We start from the raw sequence: 26,663 nt of genomic DNA on the forward strand, positions 1-26,663 counted from the left end.
CACACACACACACACACACACACACACACTCTCTCTCTCAGGTTCCCCTGCACTGTCCCTCTTTCTCAAACACACACTCTCATACACACATATATTCAAACACATACATTTCGGATAACGTCATCTAATGGCAGGAAATTCCTTCACTGGGTATTTTGCCTGTGTTTACATTTAGAACGTTGGTTTGTGAATTATTCCAGTGACAGTTCATCGTTCTCACACGCTCCGTACAGCAGCGTCTTTCCGTACATTTTAAACATCGGAGCGTCACAGCACAGAGTGAAAGTTGTTCTGTGAGAAAGATGCAGCCGGAGGCTCGATTCCTCTGTGACTGATGTGGGTTTCACACTTTTCATTGCTCGGTGGATGTTCATCCAGCAGTGTGGGGTTCTGGAAAATGTTTGGAAGACGAAGAAGAATCTGTTCTTTTTATGGTGTCTGTTTATTTCTATAGTGACTCGTAGCTTAACTTACTCAAAGGTAACAACAAATTCTATTCTGAGACAACGAAGCTCAGTTGAATCTAATGTGACGACAAGACTTAACAACATGTTGCTTCTGACCCGTCCACATTGCAGACAACACGTAATTCCCACCAGGACGAGGTCGCCCTCTGACATGTCGACGTGGTCACGGGGTCAGTTGGCTCGACCGTGCGGAATCGAGCTGCACATGTGAGAGTCAGCCGTCAGCAAACATGATCAATGTGCTTCGAGGTGAGGGTGAACCACGTTCGCCTGCAGAGACCAAACAGCAGATGGAGAACGCTGCTGCTCTCCAGCTCAAATAATAAACTTTATTCATACGGCAGTTTAAAAAAACAAGTTTACAAAGAAAGTGCAGAAAGAGTTCATTTACACAAACGTCCCTTTATTCCCACAGTAGATATCTGGTCTCCTCATCCATAAACAACGCACAGACACACGCACAGACACACACTGTTCCTATAGAAGCAGAGCGTGTGCATGTGAGCTTCCAGACGAACGCTCCTGACTCGGCGTCCTGATCACAGTCAGATGTGGAGAAACCGTCCTCCAGCCACAGAAGAGTCACGTGTCGCCACACCACAATGATGTCATTTCCTTTTAGCGATGTTTACAAATAACCTGTGCCCATGTCACGTCCTGCGAGAGCGGTCCAGTTGTTTTAATCTGGATGTGTTTTATTTGATGTGACATGAATCCACTCAGAGCGGAGTTTGTCTTTCTCGTATGAAGGAGGAGGAGATTCTCTGCTCGGACACGTTCAGACCACAGGAAGGTCTCGGTTGGTGCAGCATGAAGGAGGCGGGGAATGACACCGTGCTGTGTCAAGATCAGTGTTGTTGTTTACAGCTCGTCCACACCGGCGTCGGCCCTCATCACCAAAACTTCTGGAATCTCCTCGTCTTTCCAAGTGGACGTCTTCGTCTTCTACGTGCGCGGCTCCTCTTCTTCATCCTGAGAGATTCGCGCTCTTCCAGTTTCACGTCCGTCACGTGTTAGAAACCTCATCAACACGCCCACTCGCTGTGTTCTCTCATACAGCCGCTCTGGATCATGTCAGGAGATTATCCAGAGCACAATCATCTTCCTCTTCTCCTGAACACCCCGACTCTCACAGATGTGGGATTTCTGTCCGTCAGCGGTGATATTAACACAAACAGCAGAGCAGGATTGCTGCGATTGCCAAGAATGAACAAATGTGCAGGAATTTGTCTTTGTGACCCAGTAACTCAGTGACTCCCCCCCCCCCCCCCCCCCCCCCTCTCTCTCTCTCTTACATTTCCTGCCGATGCTTTGCCTCTGATCCTCCATTTTTTCTCTCCATCTGTTCTTCATTTCCCATTTTCTGCATTTATCTGTCTCAGAGAGAGGTCTTACTTTTGGCCTGCATGCCTCCCTGTGCTCTATAGTTACACCATCCACAGCCACTGACGCCTCTCTGTAAACACGGACGTCGCTGTAGCTGTCGACAGACAGGAGATCCACGTGAGGCCGGTTCAGATCGGAGCCAGACATTTGTCCCAGAACTAAAGTGACTCCAGTTCACGGTGCAGACTGAAGTTAAGTCTCATCATTGGACTCAAGTGGTTTCAGAAGCATCAATAAATCACATAAAATCCATTAAAGTCACAACACACTGACGTGGAAGTGTAGAACTGAACGTCCACCGTCCAAAGTGCCGCAGGTTCAATGTCTCAAACAAACACTCTGCATGTGAGTATCGTGTTTCTTGCGTCACCTCTGTGGTACGGCAACGAAATGGCGAGTATTTGACACCACGCACGGAGGACGAGGGGCCACAGTTAATCACATCAGCCAATGGAGGGGGTGGGGGTTCTGATGAGAGTGGCAGCCAAGGTGCTGCCGTGGTAACTGTTACCAGGTCGGAGCAACAGGGAGAAGTAATTGAGTCCATCGAGTTAAGGGACTTTATCTTTAAGACTCAGTGACACAAACCAACCAAACACGACGTGAGGCTTCATTAGCATCAGGAGGGGGGAGGGGAAGCTCGTGAGCCTCAGATCCAGAGATCAGTCCGACTGTGAACTGTTTTAAAAACCCATGAACCGACTGGTTCACCTGAGCCGAGCCGCCACGTTGATGAGCAGGACAGTCGGTGTTTGTCATGTAAATGTCAGGACACCTCAACTGCCATTCAAATGTATTTGCATCTAATGTAGGTCAGTCAGTCAGTGGGCTGTCTGAGTGTTGAGGGGCAGTGGGGGGGTGGGGGGGGGTGGATTATCATAGGGGGGTTTAATGAGGAGCACAACTACAAACGCTCAAACGGCCAGAAGGTGGCGATGAAGTCTACATAAACGATCCACCCGGTACCAGAGACGAACACTGTGGTCCAAACACTCAGGATGAAACCCGGGATCAAACTCTGTGAAATGTTTGGATTTAAAGGATCAGTGAAGGTCGTAAACCCCGCCTCCTCCATGTAAGCAGATGGGACATGGACCAAAAAAAAAAGAATCAATGTGGACGTTAAATAAAGATGTCTGTCATTTTCAGGTCGTCCTGAACTCACTGATGTTTGTTCAAGTGTTTCTGATGATTTAGTTATTTGATGATCCAATAATCTGCAGCTTCACTCATTCAGCTCATTGTTTATCTGTTTCCTGTCCGGCTTCACGCTCCCCGCTTCGCATCGTCCTCTTCTGCTGCAGCTTTACCTTCCAGCACTTCTTAAGTTTTAGAGGAGCGACCAGGGAAATGTTTTTTTTTGTAAGCAATTCTGAAAGATTGAAAACTTCTCTTCAGTGTTTTTATGCTTAAAAAAAGAGGCTTAATGCTTCTGTAACTTTGCTGCTTCTGTAACTTTGCTGCTTCTGTAACTTTGCTGCTTCTTCTCTAACTTTGCTGCTTCTTCTGTAACTTTGCTGCTTCTTCTCTAACTTTGCTGCTTCTGTAACTTTGCTGCTTCTCTAACTTTGCTGCTTCTCTAACTTTGCTGCTTCTGTAACTTTGCTGCTTCTCTAACTTTGCTGCTTCTCTAACTTTGCTGCTTCTGTAACTTTGCTGCTTCTGTAAATTTGCTGCTTCTCTAACTTTGCTGCTTCTGTAACTCTGCTGCTTCTCTAACTTTGCTGCTTCTCTAACTTTGCTGCTTCTGTAACTTTGCTGCTTCTCTAACTTTGCTGCTTCTGTAACTTTGCTGCTTCTGTAACTTTGCTGCTTCTCTAACTTTGCTGCTTCTCTAACTTTGCTGCTTCTGTAACTTTGCTGCTTCTCTAACTTTGCTGCTTCTCTAACTTTGCTGCTTCTGTAACTTTGCTGCTTCTCTAACTTTGCTTCTTCTCTAACTCTGCTGCTTCTGTAACTCTGCTGCTTCTCTAACTTTGCTGCTTCTCTAACTTTGCTGCTTCTGTAACTCTGCTGCTTCTCTAACTTTGCTGCTTCTCTAACTTTGCTGCTTCTGTAACTTTGCTTCTTCTCTAACTTTGCTGCTTCTCTAACTTTGCTGCTTCTGTAACTTTGCTGCTTCTGTAACTTTGCTGCTTCTCTAACTTTGCTGCTTCTGTAACTTTGCTGCTTCTGTAACTTTGCTGCTTCTCTAACTTTGCTGCTTCTCTAACTTTGCTGCTTCTCTAACTTTGCTTCTTCTCTAACTTTGCTGCTTCTCTAACTTTGCTGCTTCTCTAACCGTCACGGTCGATGATGACGATGAGGATTTCTGGCAGCTTCACCTTTCTGTCTTCGCCAACCAAGCGACTCTGAGAACCCGCATGACTCCGCTGTCACCTCTTAAGACTTTTCAAGACGTATCTGGTTGTTTTTTAAAAACTCTATTATCCATGAGTCACCACCACCACACTGAAGCCCCCCCCCCCCCCTCCAGCTTCACGAGCTCCAACCGTTCGGTTTGTTTATGCTCTGAGTTTGGAGATGGTCAGATGTGTTGGACGTTGCTGGGTGGAACCGCTGAGGGAGATTTTGTGCATTACGGAGGTCAGGTGTCATGTTTGCTGTCGTCCACCTTCCTGGGAGCTCAACGGGGGTTTTATGACTCTGTGCTTTTGTGCGGTGAATTGGATTAAGTGAAGCCTTTGGCCCGTGTGTGCTTCCACCTGAGCAACGACAGGCAGCAGAGATGTAATTGGCTCTGATTGGTCTCCCTCTCTGTCTCCTCGCTTATTAAATGCGAGGTAATGACGTACTGGCTCAGAGATCTCCCTCAGATTACCTGAGAGGTTTTCCACTCTCTGCACTCACTCGCTTAACTTTTCAGTTTTAGTCCGTTTTGCAGAAGATTCAGTTTCTTGGTTTAATTCAACTCAATTCAGTTTTATTTGAATATCACTCCTCTATAATTAAAGATAAAGACACGTCTCCACATTGTCCCGGCTTCACCCTCTGGACCCGGAGTCTGGGTCCATTTCTATGAACAAGGTTCCTCAACACAAACATAGGTAGACGCAAATATATGATTCTAATAATTCATGTTTGTGTTTCTAACACTTCTTCTCTCTCCTGATCCGCAGACGTACATCGGCTCCATCCTGGCGGCGGTGAACCCTTACCAGACGCTCCCCGGGCTGTACGACCGGCCGGCCGTGGAGCTGTACAGCCGACATCACCTCGGTGAAATCTCCCCGCACATCTTCGCTGTCGCCAACGAGTGCTACCGCTCACTGTGGAAGAGGCTTCAGAACCAGTGTGTCCTCATCAGGTCGGTGGTCATGTTGTTGTCTTGGAAGTTTAATCAACTCACAACCAGACAAAGAAACCTGAAGTAGAAAAGAAGGTTTCTGCATCATCTTCACTTCTCCGACAGGAAATGCTCAGTCAGGGTGTCCACATCTCTCGTGCCACAGTCACACGGAGCCCTCTGATTGGTCGTTTGAATAAAGCGTTGTGGTCTTAAGCTTGTTCAGACGCTCTTCCCTCTGCGTCAAACACTTTGATCGAGGTTCGAGTCCCACGGGCGGTTTGGCCGCACTTCTGAGTGTGACACACACACACACACACACTGTTACTATCTCCGTCCTCTGCTTTCCTTCCTCACATCCTTCCTCTTTGATTTTAACTGGACGACTTTCACCTCCGCCTTCGCTCCATTGTTTTACCAGAGACGTCCTCGTCCTCCTGACTTGAAAAGAAAAAAGTTATTTTTATATTTTGGAAGCAACACTCGGCCCCAGATTCAGCCGGCGGCGGACACAGGAGACGTCGCTGCATTTGACTCCGTGGGAACGTTGTGTTTGGGCCTGAGTACGTGGCCAGTGCACGTCTGTGATTCCTGCGCAGCAAAGAAAATTATGTAAGAACACAGAAGAGACACAATAATACACAAACGTCTTAGACTTTGGACGAATTGAATATCTCACGTTTGTCAGGAAACAACACAATAAAATAAAATAAACTTTTGGAAAGTTTTTAAAATCGAAATATTAATATTATAACTAGAGCCCGACATAAATGTTTAAAACTTTTTACAACATTTTAGGAATCATCGCCAAAAATATTTTTTAATAACAGCCTTTATCACACATTTTTTTAATCCCCAATTTTGGTTTTGACATGAAATGAGTCTGAACTGGTGGAGCTCTGTTTGTTCGTGGAAACTGAGCTCATCAGTTCTCGGCGGTGTAAAGAATCAGGATGGTAAACGTGTGTGTCCTGTGTGGAGTTGTTATCAGATTGATCAGAACAAGAGCCTGAGACGTGCAGGACAGTCTCAGTTTTCTGCTTCAGGCACAAGAGCTGCAATTTCATGTAAATTTGCGGGCATTAGTTTACAGGCCCAGTTTTATTGGCCTGGTGGTTAATGAGACACACATGTTCCCGTGTGAAGGAAGCAGAGAGTGAACAGTGGCTTTTTTTTTTTTTTTATGCCTTTAATCGTTAATGATTAATTAACAACACAGCAGCTTTCTGCACTGACAGGATTTTCTCCCGTCGTCTCCTGGTTGGAGTCGTCCTCCTGTTCAGGGCACAGAAGGTCCTCTGTTTTCCAGGATGTTGGTCAGTGGGAAGAATATGCACCGCCGCGCACACACACACACACACACACACACACACACACACCGAGGCGTAAACACAAACATGTTGTCATATTGTCGTCTGAGAAATCCCTGAGCTGCACAATACTGCCATTCTCCCCCCGCAGCGACGCGCCGCTGCCATAGATGTGCTTTGTGTTTATCTTGATCTCACGGATTCTTGGTACTTTCCCTGCTGCAACAAGCAGATTCCGCTCCAGAGTTCAGCCGTCGAGAAAAAACAAAAACGCCTAATTTACCACAGAATCTGTAACTTTGAGAAAAAGAAAAACACCAGTTTGGCTGCGTAGTTTTTCCATGACAGCAGCAGCAGCAGCAGCAGCACACGAGGCACTGCAGGCCAGAGAGGACACACCACAGACCACAGTCCTGACCTCTAGCTGTTGTCTCAGCGAAAACACAACCTGATGGTTTACTGTCTGTTAAAATAGAGAAAATGACACAGTGAGCCTCCCAACACACACACACACACACACACTGTGGGACCTCATTCTCCGATCGTCTGTCAGGAGATGTTGAGGTTGGACGTTGCGTCTTGTCACAGGAGGATGTGAGGACTCAGCTGGTCACACGGAGATATGAACCATTTTTCAAAGACACACTGACGCCAGCGAGCGACGGGACGTCCCATGCTGACTTGTGATTGGCTCCACCGCTGCACAGACAAATGATGTCACACGCGTGACGCGGCGTTAAGAGCTGCAATCAACGCAAGCAGAACACGCAAGGTCCACGTGGACAAGCCCCTGAACCACCGTGCCGCCCTGCTGCAGGTGTCGCCAGTGAGTGTCACTTTCAAACATGAACCTGTGTGAGTGTTTTACTGCCTCTGAGCTGCTAATCAGCTGTTAACTGTCGCCCTCGAGCAAGGCACTGAACCTCCACCTGCACCAGCTGAGAGAATTAAAAGCAGAGAGACAAACAACAAAGCGTGTAAGTGCTCTGCAGATCTTCCCTGATGCATGAATTGTTAATATAAGAAACCACTTGAGTTTGATGGAGTTGCTCGGACCAGAGGGTGATTGGTTTCAGACTCGGGCTCCTCAGACTCCGGCTCCTCAGACTCCGGCTCCTCAGACTCCGGCTCCTCGCTCTGCTCTGCTGCTGTGGCTGATGGATGTGTGAGGCTGTGAGTAATTGCAGGGCGGAGCAGAGACAGTCAAAGTTTTTTTTACTGCAGAGTGTTTTTCCTGAGGGCTACTGTCCAGCTGTGTGGGCCGGCTGCTGCGCAGGATTTACTGATAGTCCACCGTGATGTTACTGGGAAACAACACGGAGGCCTGAGTCCGCCTCTCCTCTGGGACCAAACTAAATTATATCGTGTTGTCGTGTTGCTTTCGAGTGGACGCTCACAACCTCCTTCTCATTGGCTCTTGTTGGTCACAGAGTACATGTGGCGGAGACTCAGGAGCTCTGCTCTGGTTTCTGAGTGCAGATAAAGAAATAACCCAACTGGCATGTTGGTATCTTGATCTCTGTGCTGAGACAGAAGCAGAATGAACAGAGGCAGGAGAGAGAACTGAGGTTTCAGAGCGACGTGTGTGTTTGAAACTGGATCCTGCTGCTGAAACTGAAACAGTTAGAGAGCTGAGCTGCAAACTTTTCACAGCTGGATCTGCAGCTCCTTTTTTATTGTTTGATGCCCTGAAGATTTTTAGGTTTTTTTGTAGAGGATCATTTTAACGCAGAGTTCCAGCTCCTGTCCAACTGCTGCAGTACGTGGTGTGGTTCACAATTACCTCACACACACACACACACACACACACACACATTCACACACACACACACACACACATTCACACACACACACACACACAAACACTGTCGGTCCTTCGAAAACACCAAAGCCATTTTAGAGCAGACCCTCGTAAAACATGTAACATGGGAGCCCCCCCACCCACACACAAAAAGAGTCATTTCATGGTAAGTGTGTGTGTGTGTGTGTGTGTGTGTGTGTGTGTGTGTGTGTGTGTGTGTGTGTGGGTGTGTGTGTGTGTGTGTGTGTGTGTGTGTGTGTGGGTGTGTGTGTGTGTGTGTGGGTGTGTGTGTGTTGGAGAACAGCTATAAATTGCAAGCTGGCACTTTTAAGCGAAGGCAGGAAGCTTCGCGTCAGATTTAGGGATTGTGGGTAATCAGATCCAGGCAGAAGAAGGCGAATGAAACAGGAGCTGGTTTAGAAGAGGAGGAGGAGGAGGAGGAGGAGGAGGAGGAGGAGGAGGAGCCAACTCTAACAAGACGCATCTGCTCATTAACGCTCATGAACGCCACTTTGCGTTTTCGCTGATGCAGATACCCGGCTGCGTTGAGCCACATGATCTCAGTGAGAACTCAGCGTGAGCCGCAGCTGCAGAAAAACAATGGTCCAAATTAGAAATGAATAAAAAATGACAGAACAATCTCACGTCAACCTTCAGTCGCTGCAGCTTTCCACCGTGTCGTCTTACAGCTGCTATGGAGCAGAAGATGTCCAAGATCTCAAACTTTTTCAAAGTCCAACATTCTGCTTTTAGAGCTGAAACTGTTCTGACTGTGGCTTCGTGTCTGATTCAGCCCAGGTTTGATTAAATCCCCGACCCGGCAGTTTGTGCCCGACCTCCCGACCCCGGAGGTGGATATGAGGTCGAACTCAAGACGCTCCAGCCTCGTTAATTACTCAGGAATCTGGGGAAACAAAATCCCTGCAGCTAAAAAAACAAAACGGGCTCAGCAACAATATACCTGAAAAGTTTTTCTTTCGGGGATTGAGCAGGTTTTATCTGGATCGTCCTGAATTTGTTGTTGTGAGTTTTACTGCGTCACATAAATCTGAGCTGGTCCGAGGTGACGAAGCAGCTTCCTGCCTGAAATCAAATAGTTTGTCAGATTCGCTCAAGTTTCTAGTTTCTCGTTTGTAGTCCTGTTAAATCTACAGATGAGAACAGATTTAAAATCAGCTCGGTAACGGAGCCTCACCCGTCACCTCTCACGGAGGAGAGAGATGACGTGAAGCATGCGGCTTCGTTTTGTCATTTTCAATTGTATTTCCTGAAAAGTGAATTTAAAACTTTTCATTCACACCTTCAGGGAACATGAATGTTTGTGGCTGAAGTTTTTTAATGTAAACTCCCACAGACCTCAGCCGTTCTCCATCTTAACAAGCCATTCCGTCCTCTTTGACTCTTTGGTGAGATGATTTCACTTCTTTCCCCGGGGGGGGAAAAAAAGTTCTTTAAAAAGACTCAGATCAGACGACACGTGTGGACAGATGTCGCTCACTCTTTCACTTCTAGTCTCACTTTCTCCCCCGTCCTCCCCCTGCGGCTCCTCTGCACAGAAAGGCCTGGGCGAGGTCCAGCTCTCCCTCCTTCCTGCCTGTGGGGGGGGGTTTACCCTGGGTGGCAACAGCTTGTGGAGAGCCGGGGATTAGGACAAAGACAGGGTGCTGTTTGACTGCATGTGTGCGTCTCAGATAAGTTGTCCTGCTGCCAGAGGTCTTTTTTAAACGGGATGCATTAAACAGACCCTCTCACATTTTGTCCGCCACCACACTTCGATGCTGTTTAAGTGAGTTACAAATGAAGGAGTCACATCTGAATTTCCTTTTTCTCTTCGGCCGAGAACCAAACGGAATCAGAAAAACTTTACTGATCCAGCCAAGAGCAGAGATGTGTCCACCGAGGTTCTATCTCGTGTGATTCCAAATAGAAATGGACACAAACTAACTACAACGATCCCATGATTTAAACTGTACTCCCCATGATAAGAATAAAAAGAGATTTAACACCACGTCCCATAACAACAAGCGATAACCCCTGATTTAAAAAAACAGTGACAGAATATTGTAGAAGAGTTTGAGGACGACTCATAACGACGAGGAATAATTCTGAAGTATCAACACGGGACACGTGTGACTCATGTGGGTCGTGTTTACATCGGACCGAGACACTCTGTGATCATTTCATATGAATCAGATAATATTCAGACTCTGATCCCCGTCACGTCTCTCTCTCTCTCTCCCTCTCTCTCTCTCTCTCTCTCTGATGCCTTCATGTTCTTTCAATTTGTTTCTAAGTTATGGAAATTAAGTTAATTAACTTTTCCCTGTTGATTTTAAAATTCCCTGGATTTCATTCAGGGAGAGAATCAGCAGCGTCCACTGCCCCATCTAGCGACTGGAATATTTCCCATGATGCTCTGTGTTTGTTTGTGTGTGTGTCTGTGTGTGTGTGTGTGTGTAAACAGCAGTTATGAGTCAGTCATTAGAAGCGAATTCACATCTGACCCAGTTTGTTGTGAGTTGCAGCAGCGGCCGTTTGTTCAGTGCACACAACCTGCAGGCAGACACACAGTCACACCTCAAATAAAGACCCGCCCCTCACACACAGTTTGAGTTAACGAGCCTCAGAGCTCATTTAAAGACACGGGAGGTTTGTGGCGATGACACGAGAACGATCTGTGTCGGTTTAAAAATCAAACCTGGTGCTGAAATATAAATTATATATCAGAGAAATCATAAAACGTAGTTTCTCAAATCATGGCTTCTTTTAACTTGATTTGTCCCACAGATTAAATTATCTGAAACAAACCGAACGTCCTGCTGAAAACACGACACTTCCACGAAGAAAAGAAACATCATGATGAATCACAGTTATTATATCGGCCCCATCTTCAGGGAGGCCAGTGCCTTGCTCGAGGGCAGTTGAGAAGACGGGACTGAAACATCCGTGTGTTTTTCTGCCCACAGTGGAGAAAGCGGAGCGGGGAAAACAGAAAGCACCAAGCTGATCCTGAAGTTCCTGTCGGCGATGAGCCAGCACTCCCTGGAGGTGACGTCCAGAGACAGGACGTCACACGTGGAGGAGGCGCTGCTGGAGAGCAGGTGAGCCATCGCTTTATTTCAAGAGTAACCTCACTGCTACGTTTGTCTGAAGACGCGTAAACACACACGTACGACCTACGACTCACCGATCACACGACAGAGACGTCAGGACAGTTTGAAACACTAGGTGGCGCTAAACCAACATTAATGTGTTTCATTGGTCGTATAACTTAGTTCACAGCTCGTACAACACATTGAAGTGTGAAGCATCCAGTTAATTGGTGAGGATGATGTAAATGCTGGAGAACGTTTGTGTGTTAACGACGCTGCTCCTCTAGTCCCATCATGGAGGCCTTTGGAAACGCCACGACCGTCTACAACAACAACTCCAGCCGCTTTGGGAAGTTTGTCCAGCTTCATTTCAGCCAGAAGGGCAACATCCAGGGCGGCAGGATCGTCGACTGTATCCTTTAAAACCCTACGGGTTGTTTCTAGGAAGACGTGGAAAAGGTTGTTGCTCTGGGGGATGGAGACGAGCAGGATCTCTCGTGGGTCGAGAAGAAATAGATCCTGAATATAATGACTGCAGTATATTAGCTCCTAATTTAGGATTAGTAACTTACAACTCTGGACAAACGGACAATAAACTGCAATGTTATTGTAGGAATGTTTTAAAGAAACCGTTTTATTTGTTTGCTCACGTAAATTGAAATCAATCCAAAAATCATATTGTTTTTTTTCTTCAAAGCAAAGTATAGCAAAGTATTACGGTCAGTCGAACCTGCTTCTCAGGGAGAGTCTTCCTCTGACCACGTCGGCCCTAACGCTGATATGTTCAATCATCCATAACCGTGGAGTTCGTGTGTGTGGGAGGTCAGCAGGTTGCAGCTCTCACTGTTTTTCTTGGTTTCTCTGTGGAACATTATTCCGAATCATTTAGTTTTGGGCCTTGACAGAAACTTCTCCGACCACAGACCTCTTAGAAAAGGTGAGTGTCCTTCCTCCTGTGAACCTGTGACTGAATGATGTGTTTGAGATGAGTCATCGTTGGTGGAATAACAAGCCATTCTCTCTTTTTCTCTCCAGAACCGCGTGGTCCGGCAGAACCCAGGGGAGAGAAACTACCACATCTTCTACGCTCTGTTAGCAGGAACCAACAACCAGCAGCGAGGTGAGCAACAAACCCTGAGCACGCACAGAACCAGTAACATCCTCTTTGCATCAGAGACAAACGTCCTGTCAAAGTTCAGAGTTAAAGCAACACCGTGAAACTTCCCCTTAGCAACAGCGCCCCCTGCAGCCACAAACATGGTGATTCATTCTGTCAAATCAATCTGACCGGGCCGTCCCACCGAACTGAGACACGACTGAACGCTGCATATCACCCATGATCCTCTGCTTTCTGAACCAGAAGAGCTGCGGCTGTAACGAATCCACCAAACTCTTCACATTTTAAAGGTTTTCGTCTGAACAGAGATAAATCAATCATCGCTCACTGACTCGGCAGCAGACGCAGGTTGTTATCGGTTTTAGCGATTGAAATGAGTCACCGCAGTGAACGCACTATTTTGGCAAAACAGCTCGTTAGAGAGCGCCTCAGTTCTCATCAGGTTTACGAGTGTAAATGTGCAAATATTAATTCAGGTGTAACAGAGGTCGGTGAACCATCAAACTCATTTTGATGCTGCTGTTCTAAGTTCTGTAAGTTCAACAAGCACGAGCGCGTCTCGTCAGAAAGCTGCTTGTGACAGTGTGTGTGTCTGTTGTGTGTCTGTTGTGTGTCTGCAGAGGCGTTCACGTTGACCCACCCCGACAGCTACCACTACCTGAGGCAGTCGAGCTGCGTCACCGACAAGACAATCAACGACAAAGGCACTTTTCAGGATGTTCTGGTGCGGAGGTCACAACACACACACACACACACACTCTACAGTCGTTTATTCAAGACTAAAACTAAATAATGAAATGAAATGTTTCTCAAAGATGGTCTCTGTCATGTCTGGTAGTTCTTTTCTCAAATGTCCCAAAAGAATTATCAGCAGCTGGATCGTTAAACCAAAAGAAACAAAATCCGCTGGAACTCGATGTGAGTCGCTGGAGAAGATGGAGGTGTGACCCGAGGAGCTCACTCTTTTTTCTTCTTTGTGTTTCGCGGCTCCCAGAATGCCATGCGAACGATGCAGTTCACGGAGGAGAACATCGGGGAGATCCTGCGCCTCCTGGCCGGGATCCTTCATGCGGGGAACATCGAGTTCATGACGGCCGGCGGAGCACAGGTCTCCTCCAAATCAGGTCAGAGATCCTCCCCCTCGTCGTCCGCACCTCCCTCCTCTTCACTCCTCTTCACTCCTCTTCCTCTGACCAAATAAAGAACCTTGAGTTAAACCCCGTCTTCACCTCTGTAACCGAACCTCTCCATGTAACATGAAAACATAAAACACATTAAAAGTCTGGAAAATGTAAAAATGTGAAGTGAGATCAGTTTGTGTTGCTGACGTCTGCAGCTCTCAGCCGCACATCCGACCTCCTGGGGCTGAACTCAGACCAGCTGGCCGAGGTTTTGACCCACAGGTCCATGATCCTCAGGGGGGAGCAGATCTCCACACCGCTCACCGTGGAACAGGTGAGTGATCTCGTGTCCTTCACGTGGAAATGTGATCCGCCTCAAATCACGTGTTTGTATCTGAGACTCGTACGTTTGGAAGGAGCTCACATCCCAAACTTCATCAAATATGAGATCAAACATCAGTTCGTTGTTATTCTTATTTCTCGTATTTAGCGTCTGATGATCGATGATCATTTGATATTTCAATGGTTTTTGATATTTGGTACCGTTTCGTCCTTTGTCACTGATTTTTAAAGTTTATTATTATCACAATTAAAGGAAAATACCTTTGTTTGATTTGTTTCATGGCTCAGAAAACTGATTTGTTGCTCTGTCTGAGGTTTAAGCAAAAGAGAAGCCGTTTTCACGAGTTATGTGATATTTCAAAGACCCTCAGCGCACGCTCAAGAATCCTACAGCCATTATCAAAGTTTCATTTGAAAACGCTGCGCAACAGGAGACAAGACGAGCCTCATTTTTAATTTTATCTTCTCTGTGTGACACGGGACCCGCAGCACTGACTAAAATCAACCCGGCCTGGACGACTGTGTTTTACACGTTTGTTTCTTCTCTTCAGGCGGTGGACTCCAGAGACTCCATGGCCATGGCACTTTATTCTCAGTGTTTCAACTGGATCATCCGGAAACTCAACAGCCGCATCAGAGGCAAAGAAGACTTCAAGTCCATCAGCATCCTGGACATCTTCGGGTTTGAGAACTTCGAGGTGTGTGAAACAATATATTCACACTCGATGATTCGGGGGGGGGGGGGGGGGGGGGGGATAAAAACGCTATAAATATAATTAACTTCTCAGTGATAAATGTAGTTTATTGAATTTAAATTGAATCTCAGTTAAACTCATCTTCCGTCTGTGTTTTTTGTGTCTTTAACATCGACCTGATTTATCGTCCGCAGGTCAACCGCTTCGAGCAGTTCAACATCAACTATGCAAATGAGAAGCTTCAGGAATATTTTAACAAGCACATTTTCTCTCTGGAGCAACTCGAGTACAACAAGTAGGTGGAGTCTGTTCCGACCGTTTACTTTCCCCACTGGTCGATGAGACGTGATGTTTCTGATTGTTTCTCTGCTCTGGTGTGTCACTGAGTTTTTAATGTGAAAGTTCTGCAAAGTTAAAAAGTCCAAAGTCTGTGGTGAAGGGAGCTGCACAGAAATCTGTCAGTGGAGTTACATGTAGCCAAAGAACCGAATTACTGATCGTATAAAACAGAGTTTGGACTTTTAAACTGCATGTAGTTAGTCCGATCTACATCTACATCCAATCTAGCTCGTGACACATGGACGCTGCTCTGTGTCTTCACTTTCACTGGGCAGTAGCTCAGCTGCCGTGGAAAATCAGAGCTCAGGACTGTTGCCTGCCAAGAACTCGTTTCCCAGAGCGACGTGCACTTTGACCAAACTGTTTCCTGATGTTTCTCAATATTTAGAAAAGAAAACACAGCTGACGATGTGGCTGAATCCTTCATCCACCAACTAATCTTATACTTTAGAATCTGAACCCTCAGGAAAGGTTTGTGTCTGTTAGTGTTTGTCGCAGGATTCATTCCATAAAAGATGAAACTTATTGAATCGTGGTAAACGGGTCATCGTCACAACCACGAGAATAGTGTCGACGGCTGAGAAGTGGTCGGAACCAGGTTTACGTTGGTGCCGTGTCTCTGTCTGTGTGTTTCCGTCTTTGCTGTAAATGTGTTGTGTTGCGTCCTGCAGGGAGGGCCTGGTGTGGGTCGACATCAACTGGATGGACAACGGAGAGTGTCTGGACCTGATCGAGAAGGTACGGCTGAATGAAAACTGTCAGGGTGACAGGGAGCGTCTCTGTGCTTCCAACATTTCAGGAAAATGTCTCGTTGCTCTCAACATTTGTTTAAAACTGTCAGATGAAGAAGATGATGATGATGATGATGGTGTTTCCATAGAAACTGGGTCTCCTGGCACTGATGAATGAGGAGAGTCACTTCCCCAAAGCCACAGACGACACCTTACTGGAGAAACTCCACAGCCAGCACTCGGTAGGTGTCCGTCCGTCCGTCCGTCCGTTCGTCCACTGTTTCCAAAAAAACCCAAGAGCTGCTGTTCTTCTCCCCAACAAACACCAGAGATGTTCAAACCCATGAATTTATCAAGTTGTCATCATCATCTGAGGTCCATTGTTTGCTTTTATCATCTGTTGAAGAACAGAGTGTTGATCGGAGCAGCCTGACGTCAACATTCATGTCAGTGGAAGAAGTTTCATTTAAGTTAATACGAGCGATTCCAATAAATATGATGTTCTGAGAAACAAGTGATTCTCCAATGCAGGTTTGAGTTCAGCCGACAGAGAAATATTAAAAATGAACAGTTTCTTTTCTCCGGCTGCAGAAAAACTCTTTCTACGTGAAGCCCCGTGTTGCCGTGCACTTCTTCGGAGTCAAGCACTATGCAGGAGAGGTGGGTGCTGCCTCGTCGTCGTTTTTCTCCAGTATCGATTATTGTGCTCAGATCAAGTCGGAGGTGCTGCTGCTCTCGTCTTGCCTACTGACGCCCCCTTGTGGCTCGTTGCAGGTGGTGTACGACGTGAGGGGGATGTTGGAGAAGAACAGAGACACTTTCAGAGACGACATCCTCAACCTGCTGAGGGAGAGCAGGTGAGCGGCAGCATTTCCAATTAGAGGAGAAACCTGTGGCAACAAGGCAGTTTGGATTATAACGCCTTGCTCAAGGGCACCTGCACTGATGTCGCTGAAATAAGAAATAATAGAGAAATAAAAGATTCTCACGATACTTCTTGATATATACGATAAAAAATGGAAAATATACATGTTTCATTAAACTTCCAAAGTTGCAGTTCAGCTCAAACTGATTTTTGTCTGAATACGAGTGGAAGCGATGGTTCTAAGTTATAATTCAGAGCGTTGCATCATCAGGGATCACAGAGACGCGTCCTGATTCATCCGACTCGGCTTCCTCTGATGTTGTCATGTCTCTGTGTGTCAGGTTGGACTTTGTCTACGATCTGTTCGAACACGTATTGAGCCGAAACAAACAGGACACTCTGAAGAGCAGCTCCAAGCACCGACGGCCCACAGTCAGCTCCCAGTTCAAGGTAAGTCCCAAACAAACTGCGAGTCTTCAACCGTCAGTGTCGGCCTGAGCTGGACCGCCTGCAGCTCACCGACCTTCATCAGGAAAAGAGACAGAGGAGAACGTGTCACTCAGTCAGTCCCGACCTCTTCATATACAGTCTGTGGTCCCGACAGCAGCTGAGTAGCAGCGGTAGCTGTACAGTTGTTGTGTTCAGTAGGTGGAAGTGTAGTCGTTAAAACAGCATCTACTCATAGACGATGATGAATATGAATCATTTGCAGGTTTTCTGCAGCTGTGACAGTTAATCACTTAATAATGTCGTGTTGCTGTTGTTGTAGAAAACAACTGATACCATATCACCCGTTGTAGTAACAGTAGCAACAACAGTAGTAGTACTGTGCTAGAGGTTGTAGTAGTACCTGATCATAAAAATATTAGAGCCAGTATTTTATTTACTGTGATGGTCCTCAGTATTGCAGAAGTAGTACTACTCTCATTATTACAAGTATGAAACTCTACTATTACTGGTTATTAGTGAATGGAGAAGGTCCGACTGCTCTAGTTGTCGTCGGTAGTTGTTGTGTAACCTCGGGAAACATCTAAATGTTAGCAGTCACAGCAGTGAAAGTAATACTAGCTACATGTAGGCAATCAGCAGCAACTCTCGTCACTGTGATAGTAACTGAAATGTTTGTGCCCCTTTCATTTCAACACAGAATTCTTTGCACTCCCTGATGGCCACGCTCTGCACCTCCAACCCGTACTTTATACGATGCATCAAACCAAATACACGCAAGGTGAGTACACACACACACACACACACACACACACACACACAGCAAACATTAGCAGCTCAGACTGTGGGAGCGTTTGTCATTTTAATAATCAGACAGCCCCCCCCCCCCACCAACCGGCCGCAGACAGGAATGAGAAGTGTCTGGTCCTTTCTGGTGCCCTTTGACCGCAGGTTGCCTAGCAACAGGGGAATGTGGGGATAATGTACACAAGGTTTATACAGGAACGAGTGGGGGTGTGCACGGCGACACCCCCCACAGGCCGCAGATAATGAGATAAAGACGTGTTCAAATATTTTGTGTTCATGGATTCTTATTGTTCAGAGGGTTTGAGTCTTCAAGATTTACATTTCACCTTTATTTGCAACGCAGCTTATTCACGAAAAACACTTTATTCACTCATTCATTCAAACGTTCACTGACACAGGGAGCAAGCTCTCATTACAATATAAATATATAACATAGGAAAATAAATTCTACAATAAACATTTCTGTGGTGTGAGGTTTAAAACTAGCTGCGTCCATCGTTTTTCCAGACCCACCTCTGTTTTTGACGCTAACCGACACATCGGTGAGCGTGGTTCCATCTGAACCGGGCGATGGAAACAACACAGGTCTCCAGGCTAACCGCGTATCGACTCTTAGATCAGAACCTTATCGATATCTGTCTGGACGACTCATTAGAGACGTCGCTGCAAATGTAAAAACAGGGAATCGGTTACTTTTTGATTGCTGATGTCACTCATTATTGATTGTTGATAATTAACCGACTGTGAACAAAACTGGAAACGTTTCTTTTCCTTTTTTTATTAAAGAAATTAAACATCGTTTTTTCCCCAATACATACGTACATTTTTTTTTTTTTGCAGCTAATTTCAAATTAGTCCAGTAAAAAGGTTTTGAGCAGATATGTGAAGAATATCTGGAGTTAGACAAAAGAATATGAAATGTCATCACACCATCATATCCGTGCAGCTGTGACGTGGACACTGGTTTGTGACGCAGATGTGAAGCAGTTTTGTGTTTGAGGCTCTCGCTGTCGTCTGTGACAGCACAGAGGGTCCCTGTGTGTGTGTGTGTGTGTGTGTGTGTGTGTGTGTGTGTGTGTGTGTGTGTGTGTGTGTGTGTGTGTGTGTGTGAGGTGAGGTTGCCTCCAAACGAGTTGACATTTTTTCTGAGCTGGAATGGATCCAGGATACAAAATCACAAAATCACAAAATCCAGATCATCGTCCAGGTCCAGCACCAAATGTCTCTAAATCTCATTAATGTTAACAGACGGGAAATAAATCCTGGATCTGCCCACTTATTTGAATCCGCTCCAAATGTGAATGAGTTCTTTGTTGGTTCACATCCCACCCTTCAACCGACGTTCAATAAAATCTGCTCCGCAGTTTTTTTTGTGAAATCCTTAAAGACAGACAAACTTTTTTGCAGGAGCTAATATTTGACCACAGAAACATCTCTGTGTCCTCAGAGGGACCAGAGAGCAGCCGGCGTGTTTTCATGAGGCCAAACACGACCGTCTGGACTGTGATCGAATGTTAAACAAGGTCTGGTGATGACTTTCAAATGGAGCTTAATGTAGTGAGGGGGGGAGGGGGGCAGGGAGGCACGTGGCCCCTAAAAGCCCCCGAGGGGCGTCCCTGTCATCTGCCTGTTCCACTCTGAGCAGGTGTCCGAGGAGACGAGGTCCGAGATTCACTGTTTCACCCTCAAAACCAGATTCAGCCTCTGAGCTACACACACACAGACACACACACACACACACACACACACACACACACACACACACACACACACACACACACACACATATATATGGTGGGAACATTTTGACACGTGAGAAGAGACCTGCTGACAACATGCGTGACTTAGAGCTGCAGTGATGTAAGCATGTGTTGAAAAAGCCTGCAGGGAAATCAAATCAATATATTGACAGAATGCACGATGGTGTGGACAGACTGTTCCTCTAAACACAACTAGGACACACACAAATACACACACGCTCATTTACACAACAGCGTTTCATCTTTAGATAAATTAAAGCTTTGCATCCGTAGGTTTTAATGGCTTGTGTCTGATTCTCTCCAAACAATATCCAACGGTGAAGCCAGATAATCCCAACTGCCAATATGCTGTAGCTCATTAACCCCGCCTCCCAGCAAAATGTACACCCCCCCCCCCCCATGTTATTATTTTAATTTAACTCCACGTGATAAGAAGAATTATTATTTGTAGAATCTGTCTCACGTAAAGATCTCCTGGTAAATTTAGAAAATTCAAGTTAGCAGAAGAAATCAGTGAACGGCAGCAGTTCATCGGACCAGTCACCATCACGTTTGAATGTAAACAGCCTTCTCTGTCTCTCACACACACACACACACACACACACACACACACACACACACACACACACACACACACACAGGCCCTACAAGTGGTCTGCACAAATTAGCCTCAGCAGGAGACGCATCTCCATGGCAACTGCAGCCCTCCCTCTCCACACATGAAGGGGGAGTTTGTGGTTTGAAAGCCTTTGTTTGACTGTGTGTGTGTGTGAGTGTGTGAGGCGCTCAGTGTGCTGAGGGGACACAGGCGACAGCTTCGGGAAGTTCTCTGTCGTTTTGTCTATTTTCCTTCCTCTGGAATAAACGCTCTGACGGAAACAGGAGGGCGAGCGACGATGCACGGTGAGACCTGATGCACGTTTCCAGTGCTGAGCGTTGAAGTGTGCGCGTGTTGCCCAGAGGTTGTGTCCGTGCGGTGGAAGGAGGTGACGGCAGCTCTGAGGTGTGTTTCATATCATATATAACGAATCGGACAGAAAGACAGTGAGAGAATTATTATGATAATTGTTGTATTGAGTTCTGCCTGTCAGGAAAACACAGGAGTCTGAGCACAGGCTTGTTATTTCTCATTTTCACTGAATCTCAACCGGCGATGTTTCGAAACACAACGAGGAGACTTAATGACGTGATAATGAGGAGAGAGTCGTTGGGCTGGCGGCGTTGGAAAAGCTCGGCTCTGTGTCTGGATGAGATGTTGTTGATTTCACATGTTTCGAATTCATCAGTGTCGAGAGATGGATCTTTGTGAAGACGTGAGGTCGGTGGTTGCTCTGTCGTCCTGCAAATGAAGGAGCCGAGCTTTGTCACGATTAAATCACTTTGAGCATTTCACTCTAAACTGCAGCCGGAGCCTTGACGACCATCGTTAATTAAGCACCTTTGGACTCTTCCTCAGACAAAATGAGGGATGCGAAGAGACGAGAGAAACTGTTGTGAATCTATTATGGTTTGATTTGAGAGGTTTGCACACTGACAGTGTGAGGTGCAGATTCCTCGGATGTTGGCCGTTGCACAAAGTTAATGTTGTGCACGGCTACTAGAATCTTCATCGTCCGTCTTTATTTAATGGATCCGTCTCAGAAGCTCGACTTGAATCCAGCAGGGTCGTGGATTTAGGTCGGATTTATGTCCGTCTGTGAGCCTCAACACTGTTCCAGGGATTCCCCCAAAACTCAGCTGAGGAGCCCCGGCTGAGCAGCGAGTGCTAATCCCTGCCGGGGAGAAGAATTCGGACAAAGAAAGAAAGAGTTGTAGGTTCTCTCAGATGCTCTTAAGCTACATCCTCACGACTCTGTTTTGGTTTTACAACTCACCACCTCTGCTACAGATACGATGACGTCCACACCTCTCTGGAGTTTCAGAGCAGAAGTTTGGAAACGTGGTCGTATGGATGTCCTGTGGTTAGAGAATGTTTCAAACTCACATTTCGATCCGTCATTGATATTCATGTTGGATCGGCTGCTTTTCTCTGTTAATATCAGTTTAAATTGAGATCAGACAAAACGAACAGCTCCTCTATAAATAGTTTAAAAAAACGAAGATACAGGAAATCGCTGAATCAAACTGTTTGATTTATGTTTCACAGATATATAATAATCAAGTCAAAGCATTTAAATGCAACATGTGTCTTGAAGAAAGAAGAAAAAAGTTCATGAAGCTTCGAGGCACCTTCATGCCGACAGTGAGGGACGTTCAGCTCCTCCTCAGTCCGATTGTCTCTCTGTGTTTTCTCCCCCGCCGGGTCCCGACCCCCTCGGGAGCGCACTGACACGCCCCCTTTTGTCCTGCTGAATGCCCTGAGCTCCGAGTCTTTTACTTGGGCTGAGAAAGACACAAGAGTTTGTCCCTCAGGCTTTTGTTGTCACGTCTCTGTGGAGGCCTGAGATGGTCTATCTGCCTCTGGAGGCGGATTTACATCACAGAACTGTACCTCCGAATATTCTGACCTCTTTACGCAAATGCACAAATTTCATCATATAACTGGGAACAACGGATTCTCGCTCATTAACCTTCTGACCTGAAGTTCTTTGTAAACGTTTATATCTTCAACATTTCTCCACATAAAAACATCACAACAATACGTTGACATTAGGTCGTCAGTCTCTTCAGAGCAAATCTCAATATTGTCTTTAAATTGCAAATTTAAAACTAACAAAGAGTTCGTTTGCAGCTAATTTACATCTGTCGTCCCTGGGCATTTAAAACGAGACGATAATACGAAGAAGAAGAAGAAGAAGAAGAAAACCATCCATTTTGTCAACAAAACTTTGACAAATTACTTTTTTTGTTTGACACGATTTCCCGCTGAAGTTGAAGAGAACTAGTCTGCGTGAGACTCAGAAGAGCCAAATGTCGAGTACGAAGACAGAAAGTTTGCTCTGTCTTTCAAATCAACAGAAGAAAATCCATGACACAGCAGCGGCACGAAACATCTGGTTGTGTTTAAATTACGAAACGAAGGTAGAAGGAGAAATTTAATTCAATGTGACAGAAATACACAAAGAAAGAGAGAGACCCCAAACTGAAGGAGCAGAATCTGTGCAGAGAGAAGAAGCGCTGGATAGACGGTGGCCGCTGTCCGGCCGTATGCAAATTACGTGTATGCTAATGAGGCGTCCTCCGCGGTTAAAGGGCGCCATTCAGCCCCTTCAGTTAAGATCCGCCTTCATCTCAGCAGCTCAAATGGGTCGTGAGCGGGCTATCAGGGGAGACGGGTGCTAAATAAAGGGGGTATTACAGCGGGTATGAAAGCCACCCCTTATCCAGAGCCCCCCCCTACGCCCACCGAGGTTACAGGGTGAGAGGGGTCCCCGGGAAAGTGTCTCTCGCTGAATGCACCTCTGTAAGACACGATGGCATCTCATCTCATCGCTGTGTGATTTGCACATTTCTGACTCGTGAATGAAGTTTGACGAATGTGCGTGCGTAGACGTTTAAAGGGACTGACGTGATGTGTGGGTTAACAAACGTAATCACTGTTTCAGTGTCGGTGCTTCAGGCAGCGGAAAGCCGCGATAAACTCACCCAACGCCCCCGAGCCAGCACCGAACAGCAGAACCAGAATACAGATTTAAACATCTAGAACCCAAAGAGACAAATATTCCTCCCAGAGTCGGTGGAGACCAAAATGAAGCTGAGAGGAACGCTCTGCTAACAAGCTCATTGTGAGGGAATCAGTTCAACGGTTGAATTGTTGTCACCTAATCTGAGCTATCCCTGTGAAGTGGAGTATTCTCCCCAGGTCACAGAGGCCACATACCATTCACCATGACATGCTAAACCTGTGAGTCTTCCAGAAAGACCCTCTTGCATTTATTTCTATTTTCCTTCCTCTGGTTGTCATCTCTCTATCTTCCTATCTCAACCTTTGGTCGTGTGAATACTGCAACAGAGATTACGACAACATCAACGCAATAGTTTGCTCGCAACCAAATTGTACGTGTCCAAATTTCTGATTCAGAACTCACTCGAGCGAGGTCAGATGTGATGTCAAACTTATTGTCACTTTTCATCACAGTCAAATATCCAGTGACATCATTTTCAGAGCTGCAAACCTGCGCTCAAACAGCAATCAAGTCCAAAATCAATCACCGCAGCCGCGGGAGAAACGACACCGACGTCCAACACTGAGCCGGAGGACGGGAGCGCTCCGTGCTTCTGTCAATACTGTTGTGATAGTGTTGTGAGAGCAGCATCGACCGGACTGAGCTGCAGAGGAACACGAACAGAAGTGAAAATCATCGGCTGCGGTTACGTAGATAATTGTTGTTTCGAGATTTCAAACTCATTTACTGAACATGTGTGAAATCTCTGGACAATAAACGATTTCAGTGTCAAATATCCTCCGTTTAAATATTTTCACTTTCAGATGATAATGTGTCTGTTTTCATCTTTATCCTAAACTCCCGTCGTCCCCGTCCGCCTCCAGATGCCGGACCACTTCGACCAGACGGTGGTTCTGAACCAGCTCAGATATTCGGGCATGTTGGAGACGGTCAAGATTCGACGCACAGGCTTCCCCATCCGGAGACCTTTCCAAGACTTCTGCTGCAGGTGAGTCTCAGCAGCTCAGCTCACACAGGCACACAGGCGAGGGGGGAGCGGCATCCTGCGGAGGATCTCCAGCTGTGTTCTCACTTTGGCTCTATCGGACATTTTCTTTGTCTTCGAGAGAAAGTCCAGAGGCTCTCACTCGGACATCTCACATACCTCCATTCTGGAGAAGCAGCTTTAAATTCCTATGAAGGTCCAGAAAAGATCAGGATTAGCCTGTAAAACTGGTGTCTGTAGAAATACATAGTTCTCCTAGTTTCAATATTAGATATTTTTCATTTTAAAACGGTTTTTACAAAAGTTCAGTTTTCTGTTCAGAGTTTTCGGGGTGACTGGAACCTTGTCCCTGCAGCCTGTGAACCTGAAAAGCTCTGGATCCTAAACCTTCTCCCACCCTGCTCCTCAGGTACAAGGTGCTAATGCGGGAGGCGTTGATGCCGGATGATCCCAGGGGGCGCTGCATCCAGCTGCTGAGCCACTACGACAGCAGCAGCGTGGAGTGGCAGCTGGGAAAGACCAAGGTGAGGGACAGATGTATTAACGTCCACATTCACAGGAAGCTGAGGGATCCACTTACTTCCTGGTACCTTTGTTATTAAGGAGGGAGAAATCCCACAGATGTGTGTTTCCTGTCTCTCAGCAGAGACGTGCATCCCCTCCGCTCAGTTCTCTGCAGTGTAATTGACTTTTTCCTGTCAAACCTTGAGCTCCTGAATGTCCTGTTCATCCTCCGGCGCACACCAGCTGACCCGTGCTATAATGGAATATGATTGGATGGAACTCCGGCACCAGTGGCAACGCCAATCCATTTTGGCTGCACTCTGCTCCCCTCAAGGCTTCATTTGGCTTCATGCGTCACGTGTGTGTGTGTGTGATTATGAATGATTGAGGTCCAGAGCACCTGAAGCATGGAATCCAACATGTCTCTCTGCTTCCACTACAACACAACTCCTGCCAGTGTGTGTGCATGCACGCCCGCACATGCGATTTCTGTGGGGAAATGAGATGACAGATGGCCGACACAGATCCACAATCGCAGCGTGATTGTGTGAAGCTGCAGAGGGCGACAGCAGTGCAGGAAGTGTGTGTGTGTGTGTGTGTGTGTGTGTGTGTGTGTGTGTGTGTGTGTGTGTGTGTGGGTGGAGGGATAAATTGGCCATTGGTGTGTGTATCTGTGTTTGTCCAGAAGCGACAAGAAACCGTGTTAGGAGTCAGCGCATTAGGGTGGAACAGGCATCACCTGTATGATGAAGAAGATCTGAAGAAGAAGAGCTGCTCTCAAACTGCGTCGACGCCGTGTTCAGCTCTGAAGCATTGAGTCCTTCCTGCTGCTGCGGCCGCCTGTAAACCTTTAAATCAATTCTATGTCCCTCTGAGGGATTCATCCACTCTGTGCCACTGTCCCTCGCAGACAGATTTACATCGAGCCGGCCTCCAGCTCCTTTCAGTCCGCACATGTCCTCACCATTGTTTTGTTTTACAGCCTCGAACTTAATTTCCTGGAAGCAGAGCCGCTTGCCTCTGCTCCCTCCACGGATCTGAGCCGTCACACTGAGCGCCACGCCCCAAAGGCCCCAAAGGCCCCAAAGGCCCCAAAGGCCCCAAAGGCCCCAAAGGCCCCAGCACCGAGAATCAAAAGTGCTCCGAGGCTTATCCAGACTGTTGTTGCACTAATTAGCATAGCGATGATTAAAAAGGATTCGTTTTTCAATTCATGGGGATGAAAATGTTTGCACTCGTACCTGAGTTTTTGTGCACGTGTGATTCCTGTTTGTGCACGTCTGCCTTTGTGCCTGTGGTCCTTTATACAAGTGTTTACCTGTGTGTGGTTACACACACTCTGATTCACTCTCAATTGTTTTATTCTTAGTTTTCTCTTTAATTCCACCTTTCATTTATCGTTGGTGTTTCCTCAGTGTCGAGTTTTTTTTATTTTTATTGCTCTGTGCGTGGGCGGAGACGTTTAATAGCTTTGATTGATGCACTGATTGGTTGGAAATGCTTTTACAACCTGACAGCAGCTGAATTCAGGGGGAGACGTTGGCAGTTTTGTGAGTTTGTCTTTGTGTGTTTTAGAGGCGTGTGCCTGTAGGTGCACGTGCACGGACATGTACTGCACGTTTCCTTGTTAATTAACTTTCTCGTCAAAGAGAAAAGTCCAAATCACCCAGACGACTTCACATTTCCCCCCGAAAATCTCATTAGTGCTTCACACTGAGGATTCAACCGCACGCACGCACGCACACACGCACACACACATACACACACTACATTATTCAACAGGAGAAAGGCAATCTGTATCCTGTACCCCGTAGCACTGTGACATTTCCCCACCGTCCCATATCTAATTTCCCTCCCTCCCTAATCGGATTAACCCCCGGCGTCCCTCGGTGGGCCCCGTTTCTCTATCAATGGACGGCAGCTTGGCTCCGACAGCGGGCGGCTGCACTGAGTGCCTGTGAGATGGGTCTTTTCACAGAGAG

The 26,663-nt window shown here is 46.5% G+C and overlaps 1 protein-coding gene across 1 annotated transcript in view; it reads left to right on the top strand.

Annotated features, from left to right (window-relative positions):
- The window catches only part of myo10 (myosin X), a 67,850-nt gene that overhangs the window by 29,301 nt on the left and 11,886 nt on the right, over window positions 1-26,663 (top strand). Inside the window, exons 4-21 of the mRNA XM_069511509.1 lie at window positions 4,973-5,160; window positions 11,217-11,351; window positions 11,630-11,754; window positions 12,266-12,279; window positions 12,378-12,462; window positions 13,080-13,183; window positions 13,454-13,583; window positions 13,796-13,914; window positions 14,474-14,620; window positions 14,812-14,912; window positions 15,628-15,694; window positions 15,837-15,929; window positions 16,279-16,347; window positions 16,462-16,544; window positions 16,894-17,002; window positions 17,700-17,780; window positions 24,056-24,180; window positions 24,587-24,701. Coding sequence (XP_069367610.1) covers window positions 4,973-5,160; window positions 11,217-11,351; window positions 11,630-11,754; window positions 12,266-12,279; window positions 12,378-12,462; window positions 13,080-13,183; window positions 13,454-13,583; window positions 13,796-13,914; window positions 14,474-14,620; window positions 14,812-14,912; window positions 15,628-15,694; window positions 15,837-15,929; window positions 16,279-16,347; window positions 16,462-16,544; window positions 16,894-17,002; window positions 17,700-17,780; window positions 24,056-24,180; window positions 24,587-24,701 — 1,890 coding nt within the window. The remainder of the gene's footprint in view (window positions 1-4,972; window positions 5,161-11,216; window positions 11,352-11,629; window positions 11,755-12,265; window positions 12,280-12,377; window positions 12,463-13,079; window positions 13,184-13,453; window positions 13,584-13,795; window positions 13,915-14,473; window positions 14,621-14,811; window positions 14,913-15,627; window positions 15,695-15,836; window positions 15,930-16,278; window positions 16,348-16,461; window positions 16,545-16,893; window positions 17,003-17,699; window positions 17,781-24,055; window positions 24,181-24,586; window positions 24,702-26,663) is intronic.

The sequence above is a fragment of the Paralichthys olivaceus genome, chromosome 16, assembly GCF_024713975.1.
Source record: "Paralichthys olivaceus isolate ysfri-2021 chromosome 16, ASM2471397v2, whole genome shotgun sequence".
In the NCBI taxonomy this organism is placed as follows: domain Eukaryota; kingdom Metazoa; phylum Chordata; class Actinopteri; order Pleuronectiformes; family Paralichthyidae; genus Paralichthys; species Paralichthys olivaceus.